This window comes from Capra hircus, chromosome 10, assembly GCF_001704415.2.
Source record: "Capra hircus breed San Clemente chromosome 10, ASM170441v1, whole genome shotgun sequence".
Classification (NCBI taxonomy): domain Eukaryota; kingdom Metazoa; phylum Chordata; class Mammalia; order Artiodactyla; family Bovidae; genus Capra; species Capra hircus.
Window position 1 is genome coordinate 80,561,504 of NC_030817.1, and position 22,580 is coordinate 80,584,083.

Sequence of the window (22,580 nt, forward strand, 5' to 3'; positions counted from 1 at the left end):
CTTAAGCGCGGCGGCGTGTCTAAACTCTGCTGGGCCCAGGCCCGCACCCTGCTGACTGAGGTTCCCTCAGCGGCTAAGGCAGCTTTTCCGGGCGGAGCGGCCCCGACGCACCCATGGGCTTGGGTCCGCGTTCCCCCCACAAACAGGGGCGCCGGTTCCCAGCTGGCGGAAAACGAGGGCGCGGGGCCAAGGGCTCGGGGCGCCCCCCACCAGGCCGCCAGCGACATCCCTGCCCGCCTCCGGATGGGCGCTCTGAGCCGGCCCCAGATGCGCACCTTCACCTGAGCCCAGAAGCTCTGGGGTATTTCCGCCGGGCTCTGTCCGCGCTGAAAGAGGCCCCAGAGACGGGAGAAGAACGAGGTAGGGAGCAACTTGGGGAGAGGGATCAAGGGAGGAACTGGTTGGGCATAAAATTCAAGACAGTTAAGGACGATTTCGTGGGTCCCCAGGGTGTGAGGACTTAGTTTCATCTCCCCTAAGGCATAACCTTATCCTCTCATTCTCTTTAATGTATTTCTTGTTTTTTTCAGAGCTGATGGTGCACAATGTTTTGAAGGAAGTGGAAGCTCAGGCCCTAGCCTTGGCCACAAACCGGACTGGCAGTGAGATGCTGCAGGAACTGTTGGGGTTCAGCCCCCGGAAGCCGTTGTGTCGAGTATGGGCCGCTCTGCACTCCAATTTGCGCTTTGTGGCCTGTCATCGATGTGGGGTCCACGTTTTGCAAAGCGCTTTGCTGCAGCTGCCTCGATTGCTAGGGAGCCCTGCAGAGGAGGAAGAGGAGGAGGAGGAGGATGGGAAGGATGGTCATGTGGAGACCCTGGAGGAGCTGGTCCTGGGACTAGCTGCTGAGGTCTGTGATGATTTTCTTTTCTATTGTGGAGACACACATGGCAGCTTCGTGGTCAGAACTTTGCTGCAGGTATTGGGAGGGACTCTTCTGGAGTCTGAGAGAGCCAGGCACCGTGGCTCCCAGTCACCTGGTAAGTATTACAAGAAAGGGGTGTGGACCTCCAGGGAAGGAGAGTTTAGGAAGTTCAGAAGGAGAGAGTAAGCAGAAGATTTCTTCATGTCCTTGAAGAATTAGCAGTGAAATTAGGACAAGGATATAGCAGGCCAAAGATTAGTGGGCATGGAGGCCCAGAGGTGAGGATGCCTATGTGTGTTTAGGGGACAGCTGTTAGAAGAATGGGGGTAAGTGGAAGAGGTTATTCACTTGAGCATTGCCTCTCAAATTTTTTTTAACTACAGCTCACAGTAAGAAAACAATTTTCAAGCATCATTCAATATACATGTGTGTGTATATACACATATTGGATTCAAGCCAAAGGTCAGGAAGCAAGACCCTTCTACATACAACCCACTGATATTCCCCCCCCCCCACTTTTTTTTCCTGTGCCATGTGTGGCTTGCAAGATCTTAATTACCCAACCAGGGATCAAACCCTTTCCCCTTGCACTGAGAGTGCAGAGCCCTAACCACTGGACCACCAGGGAATTTCCTTCTTTTTCATTTTATTCTGTGTGTTACATTAAAAAGTGCTTGTTGAGACGCACTAGATTGATTCTATAATACACTTACAGGCAGCGGACCTACATTTTGAAAAACACTGGGAAATAGGATAGTGAGTTTAGGTGAGGCCTGATTTTGGAACACCTTGAATTCCTGACTGAGGAGTTTGGACTGTCTCCTATGGACCATGCGTTGAAGTTCCTTAGAAAAATTAAAAGGGAAATGGAGTCTCAGTTCAGTCATGGAGGTGAGACGAGACGTTGAGTTGTACCATATGCATTCTGCATCTCAGGCCACATCCTTATTCAGCTGTGCGATTCTTCTCCCTTCAGGATGGCAGTCTGTGGTCTCACCACTGTATATGTTCTTGATCTTCCTTCAGAAGCACAAAAGGCCCCATCTCGGGAATGTAAGCCAACTGATTTTGAGGTCCCTGAAACCTTCTTGAATTGCCTTCAGAACCTGAGCTCCTGCTTTCTAAAGGACATTGCTGGTAAGGAGGGAAATAGAGGAAGATCTCGGACCTTCTTTTTTGGAGAGGATTATCATCAAACAAGGCCCTTATTTCCATTGGTCTTATTTGTCTCTTTTTCAAATCTTGCCTGGTTTGATGTTGTAAAGGCTCTATTTAGACCCTTTGTCTCCATAATCCCTTGTACCCTGTTGCCTGAGGTTTGAGGTTGTGTAGGTTGTCTGGATTGGGGGAAAGCCACTTTTATTATTTCTGCCCTCCCCCACAGTGTTTATCACTGACAAGATATCCAGCTTCTGCCTTCAAGTGGCCTTACAGATCTTACACCGCAAGCTGCCCCAGTTTTGTGCCCACCTCTGCAGTGCTGTGATTGGCTATCTGAGTAGCCGGAATTCCTCAGCAGATGGCAGGTATGGACAGGGCCTCAGGATTGATCAAGGTGGTGGGCCATGTGAAATGAATGACACGATGTGGGTATTTTGTTTGTTTCGATTCTCTGTATGTGTGTGTTTATTTTTTTATTTTACTTTTTTTGTTTAGTTTTATTGAGATATAATTGACATACAGCACTATATAATTTTAAGGTATACAGCATGATTTGACTGGTTTACCTCGCGAAACAGTTACCACAATAAGTTTAGTGAACATCCATCATCTCATTTTTATACAAAATTAAAGAAATGAGAAAAAAAAATTTTTTTTCCTAGTGATGGGAATTCTTAGGATTTAATTTCTTAACAACTTTCGTATATAACATATGGTAGTGTTGTTATATTTATTATGTTATGCATTACATCCTTAGTATATATGTACCTTATAAATGGAATTTTGTAACTTTTGATTGTCTCCAGCCAATTCCCCCTCCCCCCCCACCCCGACCCCTGTCTCTGGTAACCACAAATCTGATCTCTTTTCCTCGTTTGTTTGTTCTTGAAGTATAATTGACCTACAACATTATGTTAGTTCCTGTTACACAATGTAGTGATTTGCTATTTCAGTACGCTTCAAAATGATCACCGTGTAAGTCCAGTGATGTGAGTATTTTGAACAAAGTGAAGACTACCTGATCGTCTTCTCCTTGTCCTCAGCCCTCTATTGCTGTTTCTGCGAGATCAGACAAGCTCCAGGCTCCTGGAGCAGGTGCTGCTAGTGTCAGAGCCCCCAAGGCTCCAGAGCCTCTTTGAAGATCACCTCCAAGGACAGCTGCAGGCCTTGGCTGCACATTCTATTGCCAACTTCCCTTTGCAGCGTTTCTTGGATGCTATCACCACCCCTGAGCTGGTGAGTTGAGAACTTGGCCAAGTCTCTTTCTGTTAGTTCTTGTTCACTGGGCTTTGGTTTATTGTGTACATGCCTCTGTATTTCCAACAGCGTGCTGGCCATTCCCCTTGAGAAGTCACTCCTGGAGGCTTCCCAGAGCTTAGGGTGAAGGTGCCTTCTTCCCAGAAAGGATGTGCTTTAGCTTTTCTCAGGTGCCAGTGTCAGTAGAAGATTGGCTTAATCAAAGTTCTCAGCCTGAGCTGCCGTGGCTTGCTTAGTCTCTGGGTGCTTGGCTGCAAATCCACACGAGCAGCAGAGCTGCTTTCGTAGCTTCTCTTTCTCCTTGCTGTTTAGCGCCGAGGCATGCTTTCCCAGGACCCCCTGGGCTGAGAGCTAGGGTGGAAGGGCAGGTTTAATTCTAGTCCTCCCTTATCCTTCCCCTCTCCATGTGAGGCCTCACCTCTAAGACAGAGCCTTTTGTCCTGGACCTTCCTTATCCATCCAAACCAAAGTCTTGCTATTGCCAATGCTTTTATGTTTTACCTAACATTTTTAGTTGCTTTTGGCAGGAAGATTTCATCGAATAACTTAGCCCACCATTACCAGAATGTCAAATTATTTATCCCATGTCTTCCCTCAGCTGTCCCCTGTGTTTGAGGAGCTGAGCCCCGCCCTGGAAGCTGTGCTGGCCCAGGGTCACCCAGGGGTAGTCATTGCCCTGGTTGGCGCCTGCCGCAGAGTTGGGACCCACCAAGCCCAGGTCCTGCAGCTGTTGTTGGAGGTGAGTGGGGACCTGCAACCCATTTGTACCCTGAGTTCAAGTTCTATCTGCTAGGATTTAGCTAATCTTCAGTTGTTGTATTTCTGGACCCATGGGATCTGATACCCAGCGAGTTCACAGGTATGGGGGAAATGAAGCCAGAGCCATCTCATGGCCCTGGAGTGAAAAGTGTCTCCCCGGACAAAGAAAGAAGTTTTAAGGAAAAAATATTTATTCAGCCCCTATTGTATATATGGAGGCTGTGAATACAGCAAGGAAAATAAGATCCTCTCCTCATGCAGCTTATGTTCTTGTGGAGTCAGGCACCTGTCCTGGCTGGAAAGCCGAGGTGTCGGATAAGGTAGTTCTCAGCTTCATCACGTTTTGTCTTCCCTTCTAGGCATTCCACTGTGCAGAGCCCTCTTCCCGGCAAGTGGCCTGTGTGCCCCTCTTTGCCACTTTGATGGCTTATGAGGTGTACTATGGACTGGCGGAGGAGGAGGGGGCAGTGCCCATGGAGCACCAGGTGGGTGAGGTAGGGGAGAGGCCAAGCCTGTGACTAGTTGGGAACCAGGCCTCCCAGAGCTGAGGAAGCCCCTCGCCACCGAGGTGAGGGCGCTGGGATCTCTTGGCTTCATCCAAGTGAGGTGGCGTTTTGGTGGCTGCCTCCTAACTGCCTGTCTTTGTCCTCTCAGGTGGAAATGGCCGCCGCCAGGGACCTGGGGGAAGCGACAGTTCTTGGGTCTCTCCTGCTGCAGCATCTGCTGCACTTCTCCAGGCCCTGTCTCATACTCCAAAGTCTCAGTGCCTTGACAGGACCGCAGCTTCTGACTCTGGCCCAAAGCCCTGCCGGCTCCCACGTGCTCGATGCCGTCCTCACCAGCCCCTCCGTGACACGCAAGCAGCGCCGCCGGGTGCTAAAGCTCCTAAAGGTTAGATTTTTGGCTCCTGTTTTAATTCCTCTGCTATCCCTCCATTTGGAGAGTGTGTGCTTTCCCCGGGACTGGCCTTCAGTCACAGACAGGATGCGTAATTCCTAGACTGCTTCAACTTGGCCTCTTAACTTCACCTCCCCACCCTATCCCCACCAACAACACCCTTTTATGGACTGCCCTAGATGGCACTACCTTACTTATCTCAATGCAGGGACATTATGTGGCGCTGGCCTGTAGTCGCCATGGCAGCCGTGTGCTAGATGCTATCTGGAGCGGAGCAGCCTTGGGGGCCCGGAAGGAAATTGCTGCTGAGCTGGGTGAGTGCCTTGTTTTGACCTTTCCAAACATTCTCTTTACTTATTCTGAAAAGCTGAATGGCTGGGAGTGGACCTAAATTCAGCAGACTTCAGTTCAAAAGGGTAGTTTTTGGCTGTGGGTTCCGAGCAGTCTGCTCTCCCCGCCCCTCCATGTAGTCTGCCCCTCTGTATAGCCCTCCGCTCCCATTTCCGTTATTTGGACAGTGAGGTGTTAACTCTATCCTGGGGTAGACCCAGGGTTCCAGAAAAACGGAGGGACCTTCTCCCCAAGTAGAGTCTCTTCAAGCCTAGGGGGATGACTGCATGGTGATACTGAACATGAATGGTTCCCTTTGCAGGGGAGCGGAACCAGGAGCTGATAAGAGACCCTTTTGGCCACCATGTGGCTCGAAACGTGGCCCTGACTACCTTCCTGAAGCGTCAAGAGGCTTGGGAACAGGAGCAGGGGGCGGTGGCCAAGCGGAGGCGGGCCTTGAACTCCATACTTGAAGACTGAGGGCTTCAGATCTGGGACTGGATGTTGATGGGGGGGTGGGGAGAGGAAGTATCTATCCTGCCCTGTTCTAGTTTAAATTGGAGTCAAATGTCTTACCGATAAACATTTTTATATTTTTATTGGAAACACTTTTGTTATGTTGCAGGGGGAAGGGTACAGAGAAATAGAGATCTCAAGGTGAGGTTAGAGAGGCCTCTGTTCAGGGCACGGAGGAGCCTAGGAACAGCAGGGGAGTGGTAATGACTTCTAGATGTAGTGGCAATCAGGATGGGATCCAGATACCTGGGAACAGGCTGTGGCCATTCAGGGTAAGTGGGAGGCTGGAACAATGGTCAGGAAGGGATAGTGTTCTTCAGGAACAGGTGTAGGCTGGGAATGGAAGAATCATGCTGACAGGGCTCTTGTTACCACATCAGAGGACAGTGGGGAGATCAGGTGAGTTAGCCAGCCTGCCCTGTGCAGGCCCCCAAGCTCGATGCTGTCACAGTCCTTTACAGTCTGTCTCTTGGAATGAGGCTGGGGCAGAAGCTCAGACCCCCTTCTCAGTAGGGTTTAAGGCGACCCTGCCGCTGCCACCGCTCAGTCCCTTCTACTGCACGACGAAGGGTGGAGGAAATCCCCAGCAGCATATGGCCCAGGCCTTGCAGCAGTGAGGAGGCCCATCGGAGGAGCTCCCTGCAGGGTGGAGATAAGAGGAAGTCAGAGGTGGGGGGAGCCTGGGAGGCGGCCACAGGCTGGAGGCTGGGGGTTTTCCGCAAGGGAGAGCTAACAGGGTTGGGGGGCGGGGGGGCATGAGAAGGAATTGTTGGAGCTGCAACTGTAGGGGTGGAAAAGTGTGACGTGTGGCCTCTGACCTGAGTATTTTCTTTGGGCCGAGTCCTTGAATGTCACAGCTCATGGAGTAGAGCCCGTAAAACGTGGCTTTGATATTCAGGCTGCCGAAGAGATCTCGAGGGCTCTGCTTGTATACGTCGAAGGTGATGCGGGCGATGTCCTTGCTGTGCTTGGGCTTCTCCTGGCCCAGGCCATACGACAGCACCCCACTCTGCAGGGCACCCCCCTCATCAGTGTACTGAAGCTTCACCACTAAACCCTATCAGCCCTGGGACAGACACTGACCCCCCGCCCCTTGCCTGGATTGTTTGTCCTCTATGAGGAGTCTGACAACTCCTCACCTCTCTCATTGCCTCTGCCCTCAAGATCAGGGCTAGGCGAGACAAGAGGCTTGGGAGAGACAGAAGGGATCAGTGGTCTACTGCAGCCCCAGTATGGGCCTCTCACCCTGCGGGGGCTCCAGCGCTGTCCCAACTCCAGCACCATCAGGCACGTGTCATCCTCCAACAGCTGGAAGAAGTCCTCGCTCTCCACGGTGGTCCCGTCTTCCTCCAGCACCAGTGTGAGCGCTCCACTCAGCGCCAGGGCCTCCAGAGCCTGCCCAGTGGCAAGAAGCAGGAGGGGAGGGGCAGAGCTTATCCTGTGCCCTGTCCCTGCCCAGCACCCAGCACCCAGCGGTGGGCCCTGGGTGCTGGGTGCTGACCCTAGCTCTCCGCAGCTCTCTGGCGTCCCTGCAGAAGGCTCCAGCTCACAGTGTTGTTTGGTTGTTGGGAAACCCTCATTAGGGCCCCTTGTTTTCCCATTTGTCCTGTTTTGCTTCTGCCAGGCACTGTCACCTCTCCCAGCTTCCAAGCCACACCTGCCGGTTTGGAACTGAAAAGCTAGCCAAGTTCTCTGGGGTAAAGGTATTATGCTGACAAGGCCTGCCATGATGGGGTCTCATCTCCAGCACCCCAGCTCACTCTCCCCAACCCTCACAGAGTTCTCCAGAGCTGTTTGCAGTAATGGTGACTTTTCCCCTTTTTGAGTCTTCACAAGGGTCAAGTATCTGTTGTAGCACTTTCATACCTTATCTGCTACACCTTTCCACAGCCCAAGGAGGCAGCTGTATCGTTTCCTTTTTACAAATGAAGAAACTGAAGTTTTGATGGGCTGAATACCTACCCAAGGTTTGACAGTAGGAAGCGGCAGAATCAGGATTTGAATTTGATCTGTCAGACACTGCCGTTCCATACATTGGAGTTCTGAAATGTATTGCTCCAACCCTATACACTCCTTCCCCACCCCCAAACAGAAGCTTGCTCCTTAGAAAAAAAATAAATCGCCTCAAATGCAGTAGAAGCCATCGGGCTGACCTCCCTGCTTTCAGCCCTCAGAGGGAGGGGCAGCCATGTAATAACCACAGCTCTTTCTGCTCATCATTCCAAACTCTCTCTCTTGACTAGCCCCTTGGCTGCCCCTACTCTTGGCACCCAGGGACTTGACTCACTCGCCTTGTCTAGCAGTTCCTGACGGGTAGCGGCTGTCAGGCCTTTCCGGGTGGTCCGCTTGTGATCACAGACTCGGAAAGGTCGCTGGGGTGGTGGAGCCGAGGTCCAGACCTTTCGGCCCAAATCGGCGCTCATGTTGGATACTGACCTGGTAGGTGGGAAGGAGGGTCAAGAAGGGGTGAGAGGCCTGCTGAGTGCACTGGGGGTGATGGGCGTGGGTGGGGTAGCTGCAGCGTTAGGAGAGTTGGGAGAGAGGCTCTAGGTTTGCAGATTAGAGTAGCCCAGGGAGAGGAAAAGACTACCGAGCGGGGATGGAGGACGTGGGGGGCTGGGTGCGGGGCAGAGTCTAGACAAGCCCACTGTGAAAAGTGGTGGCAGGGAGGGGGAGGGGCACAAATTGGAGAGTCTAGGAAGCTAGAGGCTGAATGGAGTGTTGTGGCTCTGCCCATACACCCAGAGCTGGAGAGTGGAGTGGAGGGTTAGGAGTCACCTGAGCAGGCCGCTGGGGTCCAGGTTAGAGAGGTACTCCATGGTGGAGGGAGGGACCCGGAGAGGAGCCTCTCCCTGGAGTCCTAGGCTGGGTGCTTCTCTGCTGGGCTGGAGCTGAAGTGGTGGTGTTTTCTGTTACAGAGCTGGGATCTCAGCCCCAGTGAGTAGGGGGATGAGTCAAGCCTGGACTCTGGCCCCCTCTGCCTGGCCAGTACACAGGGCAAAGTCCAAGGTGGGGGTGGGGGCGTGGCGTGGTGGTGGAAGGACTGTGTCCCCAGATGCCAGGCAAAAGCCATGGAGGTTTTGTGAGAGTGTCTCTGGTGGCAGTGTGTGATGTGAGAGTAAACAGGAACTATGTAATTGGAATGTAATCTCTGGTGTTTTTCTTTATATGGAGGGAATTTTTAGCTGCCAATCTGTGCAAAGCTGCGTTGTGTGCTTTGCTTTGTATGTGCTGCCACCTACTGAAAAAAACATTTACTGCAGTTTTAGGAAAAGGGAGGCTGTGCTGAGGATCTGCAGGGCTTGGAGAAAACAGGATAGGAGGCAGTATGCACCCACGGGGTGTAACCCATGGATCTAGGATCATCAGGATCTTGTCTGGGACCTTGGCCTTCCTGCTTCCCTGCTCTTCCTTCTGTGGTCCAGGGGAGGGGCTGGCTTAACATTTCTCTGACTTCCGTCTCTAGAACTGCCTGCTTCAGTCACAGTGGATTAGTGACTCACTTTTCCCTCCCACTGGCCAATAATTAGCATGAAGGAGTCATGGATGGGGGCTTCCCAGGTGGCACTAATGGTAAAGAACCCGCCTACCAATGCAGGAGACAGATGTGGGTCCAGTCCCTGGGTCAGGAAGATCCCCTGGAGGAGGTCCCTATGGACAGAGGAGCCTGGTGGACTAGTCCATGGGGTCGAAAAGAGTCAGACATGACTGAGTGACAGCACGCACAGTCATGGTTGGGGGCAGAGAAAATGCCTCCTTTAATGGACTTTAGGTATCCCGTGTCCCATCTCTCACTTCAGCTGTGGTTGTGATAACAGTTGTGTGGAAGCTCAGACTCTCACTGTCAGTGAACACATCACCCAAACACTGTCCAGGAGCCTTGTCTGAAGCTGTACAGGACAGGCTGCAAGTGTGTGTCAGGGCATTATAGCCTCTAGGACAACCCTCAAACAATGGGGAAGGTGAGCTGGACATAAACATCTGCCTTCCGTCTTTCAGGAAGGTATTCCGTGTGCTCAGAGGTTCCTGAGCCCACTGAAGGAACGCAATAACACACTCTTGCTGGCTCCCCTCTTCCCCTTCCCTTGCTCTCACTCTGGCTTCCCGAGCTGACCGCCTAGAGACAGGATTACCTGAATCCACACCCTCGACTCAGGCTCTGCTGGGAGGGAAACCAAACTAATACTGGTGTCCTGGCTCCCAAGGAGCCCCTTTCTGGCTGTTAACAGGCAGAAGCCTTTTTCCTTCTTCCCTCACTGTTATCAATCTGCCAAATTTCATTCCTAAGTTTTGCCTGACCTCACCACCCAGAGACGGCTTCCTTCCAGTGTGTCTCTCACCGCAGCCTCTCCTTTTTCCTCACCTCATATCCCGGTGCAGCCCAGCAGTGTGGCCTCTTCATGGCTGTGTGTCACAACTCCGCACGCAGCCTATAAGCCCGTCACACCTCCGTGCATCTCCCACTCCCCCCGGGCACTTAGCCCCATGCTTTACACTGAAAGTTGTCACTGATAGCCCTCTGAGAGCCGTGAGGCTAGAGTGACAAGTAGGGCCCAAGGCAGGAGGTGAGAGGGGGTAGGTAGGAAGCTGAGGAAGAGGGGCTTAGCCGTGTCAGGAGTCCGAAAACAGGCAAAGATACAGCAGCTATGGGAGTGAGGAGTTGGGTTGCCTTCTCTGCTGAGAGCTGGCAAGGGACGCCTGACAGTGTAAGAGCTGCAGGGTGGGAGGGCTGAGAACTGGGGGGGTGTGTGTGTTGCAGGGGGGAAATGAGTGCAGAGGCAGGACCCAGGGCCAGGATCCGGCAGGGTCCCTACTCACCCACACACCCAGGGAACCTCATCTGCACCCCCTCAGCCTATCCTGTTTCTTGGGGAGGCGGGCTCTCACATGCCTGGACGAGTTAGTGATGGGAAGCAGCAGGGTGAGGGAGGGCTCCTGGAAAGGCCCAAGAGGAGCCCCACCTTGTCCCTCCCTGTTTCTGCCTCACCCTCTGCCAACCTGACAGGCACAGGACAGACTTAGACAACTTGCCCACTGACGCTTTGCCTTTGGGCTTCCCCAGGGCCCTGAAGAGCCCCCAACCCTGGTCCCGCCCAGCTGGGTAAGTAGATCTGCCCACTAGACCTTACTCCCCTCCACTCACTTTTGCCCTGCAGTATATACATATAGGGAATGGGGCTGGACCAAGAAGGAGAGGCTAGGTGAGAAGGGTGGAGGTGGAGGCAGGGACAGCCTGGGAGTCAGGACCGGGGAGGTGGCCTGACAGCAGGGGATATGGGTTCCAAGAAGTAGTGTTTGAGCTGGGGCTGGGGTCTTGCGGGGGAAGAGACAGAGACCCCCAGACAGAACAGAGGCAGGCTGCAGAGGAGTAAGGGATGCTCAGTCCCTTCTCACTGGCCATCAGGCGGAACGTGGGCTTCTGCCCCACCTGAATGCACCCCACAACTCTTTCCAGCCTCCCGGAAGGACAGAGGAATGTCGGTCTGCTACCGTCCTCCGGGAAACGAGACGCTGCTGAGCTGGAAGACCTCGCGGGCCACGGGTACGGCCTTCCTGCTGCTGGCGGCGCTGCTGGGGCTGCCGGGCAATGGCTTTGTGGTGTGGAGCCTGGCCGGCTGGCGGTCCGCGCGAGGGCGCCCCCTGGCGGCCACGCTCGTGCTGCACCTGGCGCTGGCCGACGGCGCGGTGCTGCTGCTCACGCCGCTCTTCGTGGCCTTCCTGACCCGGCAGGCCTGGCCCCTGGGCCAGGCGGGCTGCAAGGCCGTGTACTACGTGTGCGCGCTCAGCATGTACGCCAGCGTGCTGCTCACCGGGCTGCTCAGCCTGCAGCGCTGCCTCGCCGTCACGCGCCCCTTCCTGGCGCCCCGGCTACGCAGCCCGGCCCTGGCCCGCCGCCTGCTGCTGGCCGTCTGGCTGGCCGCCCTGGTGCTCGCCACCCCGGCGGCCGTCTACCGTCACCTCGGGGCGGACCGTGTGTGCCAGCTGTGCCACCCGTCGCCCGCCCACGCCGCCGCCCACCTGAGCCTGGAGACCCTGACCGCCTTCGTGCTGCCCTTCGGGCTGGTGCTCGGTTGCTACGGCGTGACGCTGGCGCGGCTGCGGGGCGTCCGCTGGGGCGCCGGGCGGCGCGTGACGCGGGTGGGCCGGCTGGTGGGCGCCATCGTGCTAGCCTTCGGCCTGCTCTGGGCCCCCTACCATGCCGTCAACGTGCTGCAGGCGCTCGCCGCGCTGGCTCCGCCCGAAGGGGCCTTCGCCAGGCTTGGCGGGGCGGGCCAGGCGGCGCGAGCCGGAACCACGGCTCTGGCCTTCTTCAGCTCCAGCGTCAACCCGGTGCTCTACCTCTTCAGCGCCGGGGATCTCCTGCCCCGGGCGGGTCCCCGCTTCCTCCTGCGGCTCTTTGAGGGCTCCGGAGAAGCCCGAGGGGGCGGCCGCTCTAGGGACGGGACCTTGGAGCTCCGAGCTACCCCTCGGCTCAAAGTGGTGGGGCGGGGCGGCGGCAATGGAGACCCTGGGGGCGGAGCGCAGAAGGATAGTCAGGGTTGGGACCCTTGACGTCAAACCCTACCACCAGGCCTGCTCTTCCCTGTTCCCTTCCAGCGCCCCCTTGGAACTCAGGGAACCACTCTGGATGGTTTGGGGATCCTTCTCCCGCCAGCGCTGAGATCTCTCTGGGCAGAATTATTATACATCTGGGGCAGGTCCAGGTTCCTCCCAGGACTGGGAGTGGTGATGGCCCGTATTAAAGAATATCATGTACCTGCAGGCTGGCTTGTGCCCGTGTGCCAGAGCTGCTAACTTGTTGCCAATAGCTGTTGTGAAAGACACTGTGAAACTGTGTGAAATACATTACAGAATGGCTTAAGAGTGCTCCCTCCAGTGGTTCATCCTACTTGAATGAAACTACACCGTGTTCACCTAGCTCACTGCTGGGTCAGGCCAAGGCTGGGCCATGCAAGCCCTCGGTGGCATCTTAACCTGTCCTCCCCAGCCCAGATGGCCTGGTTCCCCCAAGCCAACCCATAGAATCGCTCTGGAAATAGAAGGAGAAAGAGGAAGGCAAGGTGTGAGTGATTGGCAGAGGGATGGTGATAAGATCTATTCTCCAGGTCTGTTAGAGCTAAGTGGGTGTGAAACTGGCCCTGGGAAGGGAAAGTCAGTCTGTAGGGTTTGAAAGGAAAGTTTTCTTGTCTGTCTTGTGGTTGGAACAGTGAGGGAGGGACCTTGAAGTTGGAGACTTGCCTTCTCTGAATGTAACTCTCCCTGAAAAGGTAACCTGACTCAAAAAAGGAGCTCAGGAGCAGACACTCATTCACCCAGGAGGCTTCTGGGGGTTGGAGTTGAGGGGTATGAGGAACGGTGTGGATATCTGGAAGACAAAAAGAATTTTTCAGGGAGATGCCACTTCTCCTTTCTCTCTTTTTCCTCTCTGCCAAGTCTTGGCTTCTCCCAAGACTGCTAGCTGTTCCTCACCTCCCCCAGTACTTCTCGGTTCCCATCTTTTGGAATCTCTCTAGGTCTCAAAACTGTTCTGGATCCTGACAATTTTGAGTTTGGGAATGTAGGATGGGGTACTTTTTAGGGGATGTCCATGTACACGCACGTGTGGTCACTAGGGTAACCAGCTCATCTCCATTTGCTTAGGGCTTTCTCAGTTTTAGCACTGCAAGTCTCTTGTCCCAGCCCCCTGAGTCTCTAACAAACTTAGATGCTTGATTACCTGAGTGGTCCCACCGACCATCACCCTAGGTTCTGCTTTTGTGACTGTTCACACCACCCAGGCAGAAGTCAAGTTAGAGGAAATCCAGTCCTCAGGGTCAGGCCAGGGCCACCAAAACTGGGGTTGGACAGAGCTCTGGACTTGGGGGTGGGGCAGAAAGTATGGTTAGAGCATCTAGTCTGGGGCAAAGGGAGAAAGATCATAGAGATGGAGGTGGGGAGCGATGTGGAAGAGGAGGCAAAGACAACGTAGTTCCTGTCAGAAGGGGCCTCTGGGTGACCCCAGAGCTCTGAGCCAGAAGCTTCTATCCCCAAACACTGACTTCATGGCTTTCTTCCTGTCCTCGCGCACCAGAGCAGAGGCTTCCTAACTTCTGTTACACATTCCCCATCCCACAGGCCGTCTGTGGTCAGAAAGCTCTTCCTCAACTCTGCCTCCAGTTCCTGCTGCGGTTTCAGCCCATTTCTTTTCATCATATCCTCTAGCTGATAGCTGCTGGGTCAACTCTGCTCTGGCTCGTCTCTTTTTTTATTTCTTAAAAAAATTTAATTTACTTATTTTTTGCTGTGCTGGGTCTTCGTAGCTGTGCACGGGCTTTCTCAAGTCATGGTGAGTGGGGGCTACTCTCTAGTTGTGGTGTGTGAGTTTCTCACTGCGGGGGCTTCTCTCATTGTGGCTCAAAGGCTCTAGAGCTCGGGTTCAGGAATCGTGGCACACAGGCTTAGTTGCCTCTTGGCATGTGGAATCTTCCTGGAGCAGGGATTGAATCCATGTCCTCTGGCAGGCAGATTCTTAACCACAGGGAAGTCCTGCTCTGGCTTTTCTCAAAGCAGGAAAGCTGGGGCCACTACAAAGATTAAGCGACCTCAATGACCACCATTCCACTCTTACCCATTACCACCATTACACATATTTCCCAAGAAGGGGAGTTGGAAGGGAAGCAAGAAGGCTAGTGATTGGATTGAAGATTAGACTTCTTGGTTCCTAGCTTCTGCGGGAGAGTCAAGAAGAGGAGCGTGCCCTCTTTCCAGGGAGGGGGAAGAGTGGTCCTTTTGGGGGATGTTTCGCTTTCCACATTCCTGGTTTTCCCCCTCTCTCACACCTGCTTCTGGTGCTCATCTCTGCTTTCCCTCTGTGTTTAAGGTGGGACAGAAGTCAGCTGTGGGAAGGTAGGAAAGAGGTGGTACTGACTTACTTGCCCAGCGCCCACATCTTAAGTCAATTCATGTGGCAGCATAGCCACACTGGCAAGTGCAAGGCAAGTGGTTCAGGAAGGGGAAGAAATTGTCGCTCTCTGCAGTGGCGCCCCACTCCAGCACTCTCGCCTGGAAAATCCCATGGACGGTGGAGCCTGGTAGGCTGCAGGCCATGGGGTCGCGAAGAGTCGGACACGACTGAGCGACTTCACTTTCACTTTTCACTTTCATGCACTGGAGAAGGAAATGGCAACCCACTCCAGTGTTCTTGCCTGGAGAATCCCAGGGACAGGGGAGCCTGGTGGGTTGCCGTCTATGGGGTCACACAGAGTCGGACACGACTGAAGCGACTTAGCAATAGCAGTAGCAGTGATACTAGAGAGACCATTTGGCTTCTACGAAAGAAAAGGGAGATGGACCTAGAATGGAACTAGTTCTTTTAAATGAGGGGAGGGATGGAGGGTGCTAGAAGGGGGTCCTCTCCACCAAATCCCAGTCACGGCTTGAAACCAAGCCAAAGGCAGAGTGCTGTCCTCTTTAAGTCATGACGTCACCTGACCTGAACCCAGAACTGAGCCACAGCCCCAGCCCACATTTCCTATTAATCTGAAAATCTACATCGTTCACAGAAGATATAAAGATACTCAACATTCTGACCTCTCAGTCTGAGTCCATTTCCCCTCTCTGGCTTCCTTCCCTCCTCCTGCATGACACAATTCATCATTCTGTTCGATTCTTCAGTCTAGACCTGCATCTGAGGCCACACTTCAGCCTACCCACCCCTCCCTCCTCTTTCCTCTCTCACTACCCCTTTAGGGTGCTTCTCTTCTGGCCCCACCCCTGAGGAGTCCTCCTCCCCACTGGACTCTGGAACACAAAGACTATTCCACCCCTAGTGAAGGGAGCGGGTAGGAGTTTCCGCCCCACCCTCAGGAAGATGCATCTTCCCTCCCCTGTTCTGTGGTACTTCCTCTCTAGCTGACTTAACTGATAGCACCCAGACCCCAGGCCAGGCCCCTGGCACCGGCACAGATCTCGGGATAGGCTACACCATTCTGCCCTCACCCTGGGATTGGCACCAGCTTCCAACCAGTGTCCAGCAAAGCCTTAAGTAAGTACCCTGGGAGTAGGGGAGGTGGGGGGAGGGAGCACAGCTGTAAGGTCCAAAGGACTTCCAAAGAAGGCTGACCAGTGGTAAAGGAACTTCAGAGGACTTGGTCTTGTCTCCTGTCCATGAAATCTTCCCCATCCCTGTTATTCTTGTTGGACCCTGGGCACCTCTGGGGTGAGTAGGTAGGTGATTGGAAGAGGGCAGTGGCACTTGAGTGGGCTGAGGGTCTGGCACGGGTGGAGTGGTGGTCGGGGAAAGGAGCTAGCCTTTTGAGAGGTGCAGCATTGTTAAGAAAAGCCTCCACTTTGGTTCTGGGTTTTAGGGTCTCCTGAGGGATGGAGGCTGACGGGTCTGGAAATACTGCTTCTGCTGTTGCCGTATATCTTGCAATTGGGTCTATGGGTAGGAAGGGGCTCTGTGGCCCAGTTCGGAAATTAATCTTTCTACTCAGCCAGATCCCCTTAAGACAGGTCAGTGGGTGGTGATGAGGGTAGTATTCCCTGGTGAGCAGCGTCTGATGGTGCTGACGTTTGGATACGGATGCGAGTGCCCAGACTAGGTGTGTCTGGAGTGTCAGGAGACCCTTCCTTCATGCGCGTGTCGCCCTCACTCTCCAGGTCCTTGCAATAGCCATGAACACCACATCCCCTGCAGCGGCCTCCTCATCAGGAGTCAGTTTCATCTCTCTGCTGGTCATCATCATACTGTCAGTGGCACTGGCTGTAGGGCTTCCTGGCAACAGCTTTGTGGTGTGGAGCATCCTGGCAAAGCTGCAGAAGCGCTCTGTCACTGCCCTGATGGTGCTGCACTTGGCTCTGGCCGACTTGGCCGTGTTGCTCACTGCCCCCTTTTTCCTCCACTCTGTGGCCCAAGGCACCTGGACTTTTGGATTGTCCGGCTGCCGCCTGTTCCACTATGTCTGTGGAGTCAGCATGTATGCCAGCGTCCTACTTATCATGACCATGAGTCTGGACCGCTCCCTGGCAGTGGCCCTCCCCTTTGTGTCCCAGAAGCTGCGCACCAAGGCAGTCGCCTGGCGGGTGCTGGCCGGCATCTGGGTGGTGTCTGTTCTGCTGGCCACTCCCGTGGTCTTGTACCGCACGGTGCACTTGGAATTGAACAATAGAAGCCTGACCTGCTTCCCGAAGTACCCCAGCGAAAGACATCGGGCCTTCCATCTGTTCTTCGAGGTGATCACCGGCTTCCTTCTGCCCTTCCTGGTCGTGGTGGCCAGCTACTGCGACATTGGGCGCAGGCTGCGGGCCCGGCGCTTCCGCCGCAGCCGCCGCACCGGCCGCCTGGTGGCGCTCATCATCCTGGCCTTCGCCGCCTTTTGGCTGCCCTACCACATGGTGAACCTGGTCGAGGGGTTCCGCGCGGCAGCGGGCAAGGCGCTGGGTTCCGGATCTGCGGGTAAGCGGCTGCTCCTGGCCCGCCACGTGCTCATCACGCTGGCCTTCCTGAGCAGCAGCGTGAACCCCCTGCTGTACGCGTGCGCCGGGGGCGGCCTGTTGCGCTCGGCCGGCGTGGGCTTCATCGCCAAGCTGTTGGAGGGCACCGGCTCCGAGGCGTCCAGCAGCCGTCGCGGGGGCACCCTGGCCCAGACGGTGAGGGGCATCCCCGCCTCTCCCGAGCCTGACCCTGCCGAGAGCCTCACTGCCTCCACCAACCCTCTCGAGTGAAGCAAACTCAACTAGGCCTGCTGCGTGGCCGCAGTGCAAGGACAGGAGCTTTCCTCCAGGGGGAGTGCCCTCCCCGCTGGCCTGACCCAGTGTTTGACCAGCCCTCTCCTTCCCCCAGGAAGAGAACGCTGGTGGGAGAGTGGAGCGGAAGGCGGGGAGGAGCACAACTCAGGGCTGAATGGGAACCGGGTCCCACAGGCAGCTTTACAATTAAAACTGAAGTCTGAAACTGGGTCAACCCGGGTGTGTGTGATGTGTTCATGATGGCGGACTGGGGTGCTCCTGGTTGCTCCTCAATAGCAGAGTGGCACATCCTTTGGTTTCCTGTGCTTTTCAGTTTTGGGACACAGAGACAGAGAAATCAGACCTTCCCACCCCGATTCTGAGGAAGGTAATCTGCAGATCATACTTGGAACAACACAGGTCTGCAGACCCCTGAAGGAGCTGGCCAAAGAAGACCATCCAGGTGTGCCCATCACTCCAGACTCCCTGACTCAGCACAGGAAGAACCTTTAGACCTGCTAAGAGGTGTCTGCCCAGAAGGCTGGGGTGGGGATCTTTGTTAGCGGGACTCCAACCTCCTGCCAGTACTCTTTGTCCTGTCAATGGGAGATATCTTAGGGGATGGCCTCTTTTTCCTCTCTCTTCCGAGGCAGTCTCACCAGCGAGCCAAGTCATCAGATCTTATTCCTTAGAACTCTGCACATCAGCATCTTGCCAGCCCGTAAAATGCTGTGGCACAGGCTGGAGCTGAAGGCCCTCTGTGATGTGATCACCCTTAGGAAATGAAGATTTGCAAAAGCAAGAGGGTTGGGTCATTCTTTACTTGGAAAGACTGTTGTCTTGGAGAGCCTTGGACTGGCTCTGTTCTGATAGCATTTTAAGAAGATGGTAGCGGCAGTTTGCTTTTTGGAATCTCTTGCATAAAAAGAGAAAGACAACTATGAGAAAAGTCAAAAATCTTCGTGTAACATCTGCACATCAAGATACCTCTCATGGAACCCAAAACGTGAGCAGGAATGAGCCATGGATGCTTTAGGACCTATGTAATATCAGCATCTGGGCAGGAGGCAAAAGGAAGCAATGGAAAATCTGAGAGACCTGAGAATTGGAGACCCCCAACTGTATACATGTCCTTGCTAGAAAGCATGGTGGGTCAGCTTGAGAACAGCAGCGGAAATGAGGAGGGACCTAACAGATTATACCCCAGGCCTCCCACCCATGCTACATAGCGAGCACATAACAGGTGCTTATTTAGTGTTTGTTGTGTAAATAAAAATCAAATGACGTTTTCCTGGAGACTCTTTCCAGTATCTGTGGGTGGGAAGCAGGAGAGGACAAGTCTTTGTTTTGAGTCACGTGGATAAAATTCTTCCTACTTCCAAAGGTGCCCAATACTGGAATCAGGTTGACATGCAGGCAGAGAGGCAGAGGCAGTTCTTTTGCTGAGCTTGTGAGAAAAAAATCACTCCTTTTTAACATACTCATGTGCACACTTGCACACACACATTCAGTGTGGCCTGGGAAGAAGCAGTCCTACTGAGAGGCAAGGAGAAGATGCTCCTCAGCTAAACTAGCAGCTTCTGACATCAATTCTAACCCAGACATACCAGAGTCTCTTTACTGAGGATCTTACAGATGAAGAGGACAGGGTTGGGTTCTCAGCCTAGGGTGGCTGAGGGAGGTCCAGTTCGTGTTAAGTCTGTGTTCAAGAAGTAGGTGCAGAGCTGCCCTTTGCCTTTGACCTTGATGATGCCCCGGCTGTAGCAGGTGTAGCCTAAGGACTGCAGGGCCCGGGCTGTCTCTTCTGTTACCTGCGATTGGAAAGGGGTGAAGGAATGCGGGGGTGTCCTTAACACTATCCCCCTGCCCCCATGCTTCTGAGTGGCTCCCTCACCTGAATTTTTCCCAGGACGCCTGTGCTCTCCATGCGGCTGGCCACGTTCACCGTGTTGCCCCAGATATCATATTGTGGTTTCTGGGCCCCAATCACTCCAGCCACTACAGGTCCGTGGTTTAACCCTGGCAAGAAGTGTGGTAAAGAGGGGCCCTGAGGGGGAATTTTGAAGAAGGAGAGGGGGGAAGAATGCTCAGGGAACTAGACTGAAGGGGCTGGGGGCCTTGGAGGAAAGGACGGGCCAGAGGAGCGCTGCTTAGGGAAGGAAGTGGATGGGCCTCCTAGCTCCATGCTCCATCCCAAGGGGTGAATCTGCAGGGGTTTTCCGGGATGAGTTGGGGAGCAGCTAACAAAGGACTTGGGGGAGGAGAGCTTGGGAAGCTGAGAAGGAGGTCCCAAACTGCCCCAGGAAGGGAGGGTCCTCACCTACACGCAGGCGGAAGTTGTTGAATGAGTGCTTGTTGATGACATCCAGCTTAGACCCAAGGGCCACAGCAAACTCTACCATGGTGCCAAGGTGGCCGCAGCTCTGCTCAGCATCCTGGCAAAGGGCCAGCCCACCAGGACGGGTCAATGAAGGCACAGGGATAAGGCCCACTTATGGGCCCACCAAGGAGAGCCCAGAAGAGGGTCAGTAGGTAAGGAAGGGACATGCGGCACCTGCTGTGCATCCTGTCCCGAGGCGGCGTTCAAGCCGGTAGCTGCCATGTAGGTGCTGCAGATGGTTTTGATCTTCTCCACCCCACTGAACTTGGGCTTGGAGAGCAGCTGTACAGAAAGGAGGCTGTGTCCCCAGTCTCTCTGGCTCTCTCCCAGAAGCCCAGCCCCAGGCTTTTGGAAGCTAAAGGACCAGTTGTGGGGTCAGGGGTGGTGGCAGGGCCCGTCAGCAGTGAGCAGAGTTGCTGGGGAAGGCAGAGCTGTGGGGATCAGAGGAGGAGCAGGAGGACTGGGGAGGGGAGGATGGTCCTCCTGGCCAGGAGAGTGCAATGGAAGGAGGGCCTGGTGGGAAATTCTAGAATCCAGGACATAGGGTCTGGGGGTGATCCTTGGAGCTGTCACCTCATCAAAATCAGCGATTATTTCATTGAGCAGCCGCAGACACTCTAGCCCCTCATGGTTGATGCTGGACTCAGAGTAGAACTCCTTAAAGTCTGGGACCGAGGCGAAGAGGACACACACACACTCATAGGACTGGTGGTAGAGGTCCTGGGAGGGCAGAGGGCCAGGGTGAGGGGTCATGCCATGTTCTTCCCTCTCTGGGTCTGTATGGGTCCTCCTCCCTGTGTCCACACTCCTCCCCCTCAGTTTAAGAAAGATCAGGAAGGAAGGAGAGGGGTAGGGTCAGCTTACTCCAGGAGTTAAAGATTGGGTGTCACTGTGATTCCAGGAAAGAGAGAGGTTCGGAGTCAAGATCACCTCACAGCAGCGTGAAGGGAGTCTCTTTTGGAACTGGGATCATATCCATGGGAATTATCTTTATATCTTATTGCTGAAAAGTGTTAAGTCAGCTTACAAAGATAGCTACATTTTGGAAGATAAAATGAAGCAGTAATAGCCTCCAGAACTCTGAGAAATAAATTTTGCTATTCAAACTGAAAAAAAAAAAAAAAAAAAAAGCAATAGTAGGGAAAAGAAGAGTCTAGAGCAGCAGCATCCAGCAGAAGTTTCTGCGGTGATGGAAATGTTCTGTTGGCTGCACTGTTACATACGGTGGCCACTAGCCAAAGCAGCGGTGGAACACTTGAAATGGGGCCAGCGTGACCGAGGAACTGAATCTTCTATTTTAATTAATGGCCACACTGGGGCTAATGGCTACCGAACTGGACAGTGAAGGGGTAGAGAGATGGGAGGACTGTGTCCTTCACACAGTTCCCATTGACACTCCACGAGGCTTTTGAAGGGTAGGGAGCAGCCATCGGAGAGGACACTCCTTCTCAGGAAGACCTTGGGAGGCAGAGACTGTGCCCACCAAAGAGAGCCTAAGGACTTGTGAAGATGGAGGCCCCTGACAGGCGTGGGGGCTTGGGCGGCTGCCCAGCCCGTCAGGCAGGAGTGCAGACAAGATGGGCCAAGCCAAGGCTTCCGTAATCTGGGGCTGAGGAGTTGGGGCTGGGGAGTCACCTCATTGCGCCGATTCTGACCAATAAACTGGGGGGCCACGTGGGCAGGGAGCACGTTCTCCAAGAGCAGCCGAGTCAGGTTCTCCATCGTCTCTGTCTCCTCCTGCTCTTGCCTCAGCTTCTTCTTCCACAGAAAGTCCAGGCGGCAGTAATATTCGTTCTGTGGAGGGTCACAGGGGGCCGTGGGGAGATACGGTACAGGGGGGCCCGGCTTCTGAGCATTCACCCCTCACTCCGTGATGCTTAAAACACACTATTCCCCCAGTTTAGAGAAAAGCTTAAGGTGCAACTCTGCCCAGGGAGACTGCCTCGAATCTAGATTCAAATGAGGGAGGGCAGTGGGGGCAGAAGATTTTTTTCTTAAACATGATTTTCCTAGATTGGTGTGGGAGGGAGGGGCGGAGGGGAGGATTTAGGGGCACACCCCTTGGGGAGCAAAGAAGAAGAAAGGGAGCAGGAAATTTCACTTAGAAGCTGCCAATGGACAGACCATTTGGGTTCACCCCTGGAAATGTGAGATTAAGGGAAAGGATGAGAGGGACTAAGTTACATATATGGGGACCCCGCCTCACCCTTTCTAGGGTGGCCCTGGAGTGGTGAGCTGGGAGACTTACCTGCCGAGCCAGGACTAGGAGGGTGAAGAAGAAGATGAAGAAGGAGGCTGCTCCCATCAGTTTGGGCTCCTTCAGCACCCCTGGCCTGAGGAGGCCACAGATCAGCGTTGTCCCATGGCCTCCCCATCACTTCCCGCACCGGGACCCATATAGCCCTCTGCCTCCCTCTCTCTTTGCCCTGTGGGTGGTTCAGGCAGAGAGATGCGGACAGTTCTGCTCTGTCCCATCCCAGCCTGGGCCCATCTGTGCAGCGGCCGTGCGCACCTGGAGTCCAAGGTGCCCAGGTAGAGGCGGGCGATGAGGCAGTCGGACAACCAGGCATGGGAGTGCAGGAAGATGGAGCAGGAGGCCGTCAGCCACAGCAGAAGCAGCAGCAGCTTCAGCTCAAAGCTCATGTGCAGGAAGAGGGAGCAGGAGAGGAACCCCAACACGCAGCAATGCATGGAGTACTGAGGGCC

General features: G+C 54.3%; 5 protein-coding genes across 10 annotated transcripts in view; 3 read left to right on the top strand and 2 right to left on the bottom strand.

Annotated features, from left to right (window-relative positions):
• Positions 1-5,875, top strand: NOP9 (NOP9 nucleolar protein). The gene is made up of 10 exons (XM_013966828.2): positions 1-360; positions 531-980; positions 1,892-2,002; positions 2,250-2,391; positions 3,070-3,262; positions 3,882-4,022; positions 4,402-4,527; positions 4,697-4,933; positions 5,148-5,253; positions 5,592-5,875. The coding sequence occupies exons 1-10, from the start codon at positions 114-116 to the stop codon at positions 5,747-5,749; spliced, it is 1,911 nt and encodes a 636-aa protein (XP_013822282.2). The 5' UTR covers positions 1-113; the 3' UTR covers positions 5,750-5,875.
• On the bottom strand, positions 5,849-11,916 carry CIDEB (cell death-inducing DFFA-like effector b). Of its 3 annotated transcripts, none has more exons than XM_005685207.3 (5): positions 8,564-9,369; positions 8,077-8,221; positions 7,031-7,180; positions 6,604-6,794; positions 5,849-6,424 (listed from the first exon to the last, which is right to left on the bottom strand). In XM_005685207.3, exons 1-5 carry the CDS (start codon positions 8,602-8,604, stop codon positions 6,292-6,294), a joined length of 660 nt encoding a protein of 219 aa, XP_005685264.1. In that variant the 5' UTR covers positions 8,605-9,369; the 3' UTR covers positions 5,849-6,291. The 3 variants fall into 3 exon arrangements, with proteins under 3 accessions (XP_005685264.1, XP_017910132.1, XP_017910133.1); XM_018054643.1 differs by lacking the exon at positions 8,564-9,369 and adding an exon at positions 11,804-11,916 and having other exon boundaries at positions 5,851-6,424; XM_018054644.1 differs by lacking the exon at positions 8,564-9,369 and adding an exon at positions 11,214-11,316 and having other exon boundaries at positions 5,851-6,424.
• Positions 8,072-14,863, top strand: LTB4R2 (leukotriene B4 receptor 2). Of its 2 annotated transcripts, XM_018054639.1 has the most exons (3): positions 8,134-8,224; positions 10,848-10,886; positions 11,241-14,863. In XM_018054639.1, the coding sequence occupies exon 3, from the start codon at positions 11,261-11,263 to the stop codon at positions 12,335-12,337; it is 1,077 nt and encodes a 358-aa protein (XP_017910128.1). In that variant the 5' UTR covers positions 8,134-8,224; positions 10,848-10,886; positions 11,241-11,260; the 3' UTR covers positions 12,338-14,863. The 2 variants fall into 2 exon arrangements, with proteins under 2 accessions (XP_017910129.1, XP_017910128.1); XM_018054640.1 differs by lacking the exon at positions 10,848-10,886 and having other exon boundaries at positions 8,072-8,224.
• On the top strand, positions 11,241-18,785 carry LTB4R (leukotriene B4 receptor). Of its 2 annotated transcripts, XM_018054642.1 has the most exons (3): positions 11,241-11,327; positions 15,677-15,809; positions 16,427-18,783. In XM_018054642.1, the coding sequence occupies exon 3, from the start codon at positions 16,442-16,444 to the stop codon at positions 17,489-17,491; it is 1,050 nt and encodes a 349-aa protein (XP_017910131.1). In that variant the 5' UTR covers positions 11,241-11,327; positions 15,677-15,809; positions 16,427-16,441; the 3' UTR covers positions 17,492-18,783. The 2 variants fall into 2 exon arrangements, with proteins under 2 accessions (XP_017910131.1, XP_017910130.1); XM_018054641.1 differs by having other exon boundaries at positions 15,677-18,785.
• ADCY4 (adenylate cyclase 4) overlaps positions 18,302-22,580 on the bottom strand; it is a 15,578-nt gene continuing 11,299 nt past the window's right edge. For both annotated transcript variants that reach the window (XM_018054634.1, XM_018054635.1), the window contains 8 exons: positions 22,387-22,571; positions 22,123-22,207; positions 21,510-21,668; positions 20,448-20,594; positions 20,049-20,156; positions 19,815-19,929; positions 19,389-19,513; positions 18,302-19,305 (listed from right to left, as the gene is read on the bottom strand). In XM_018054634.1, coding sequence (XP_017910123.1) covers positions 19,153-19,305; positions 19,389-19,513; positions 19,815-19,929; positions 20,049-20,156; positions 20,448-20,594; positions 21,510-21,668; positions 22,123-22,207; positions 22,387-22,571 — 1,077 coding nt within the window. In that variant the 3' untranslated portion in view covers positions 18,302-19,152. The remainder of the gene's footprint in view (positions 19,306-19,388; positions 19,514-19,814; positions 19,930-20,048; positions 20,157-20,447; positions 20,595-21,509; positions 21,669-22,122; positions 22,208-22,386; positions 22,572-22,580) is intronic.

Excerpts from the sequence above, each read along its gene's own strand:
- NOP9 (XM_013966828.2), top strand. The coding sequence starts at position 114 with ATGGGCTTGGGTCCGCGTTCCCCCCACAAACAGGGGCGCCGGTTCCCA. Across the intron at positions 3,263-3,881 it reads CTATCACCACCCCTGAGCTG|CTGTCCCCTGTGTTTGAGGA; the intron begins GTGAGTTGAGAA and ends GTCTTCCCTCAG. Across the intron at positions 4,023-4,401 it reads TCCTGCAGCTGTTGTTGGAG|GCATTCCACTGTGCAGAGCC; the intron begins GTGAGTGGGGAC and ends CTTCCCTTCTAG.
- CIDEB (XM_005685207.3), bottom strand. The coding sequence starts at position 8,604 with ATGGAGTACCTCTCTAACCTGGACCCCAGCGGCCTGCTCAG. Across the intron at positions 7,181-8,076 it reads GTCAGGAACTGCTAGACAAG|GCTCTGGAGGCCCTGGCGCT; the intron begins GCGAGTGAGTCA and ends GCCACTGGGCAG. Across the intron at positions 6,425-6,603 it reads GGCCCAAAGAAAATACTCAG|GGAGCTCCTCCGATGGGCCT; the intron begins GTCAGAGGCCAC and ends TCCACCCTGCAG.
- LTB4R2 (XM_018054640.1), top strand. The coding sequence starts at position 11,261 with ATGTCGGTCTGCTACCGTCCTCCGGGAAACGAGACGCTGCTGAGCTGG.
- LTB4R (XM_018054641.1), top strand. The coding sequence starts at position 16,442 with ATGAACACCACATCCCCTGCAGCGGCCTCCTCATCAGGAGTCAGTTTC.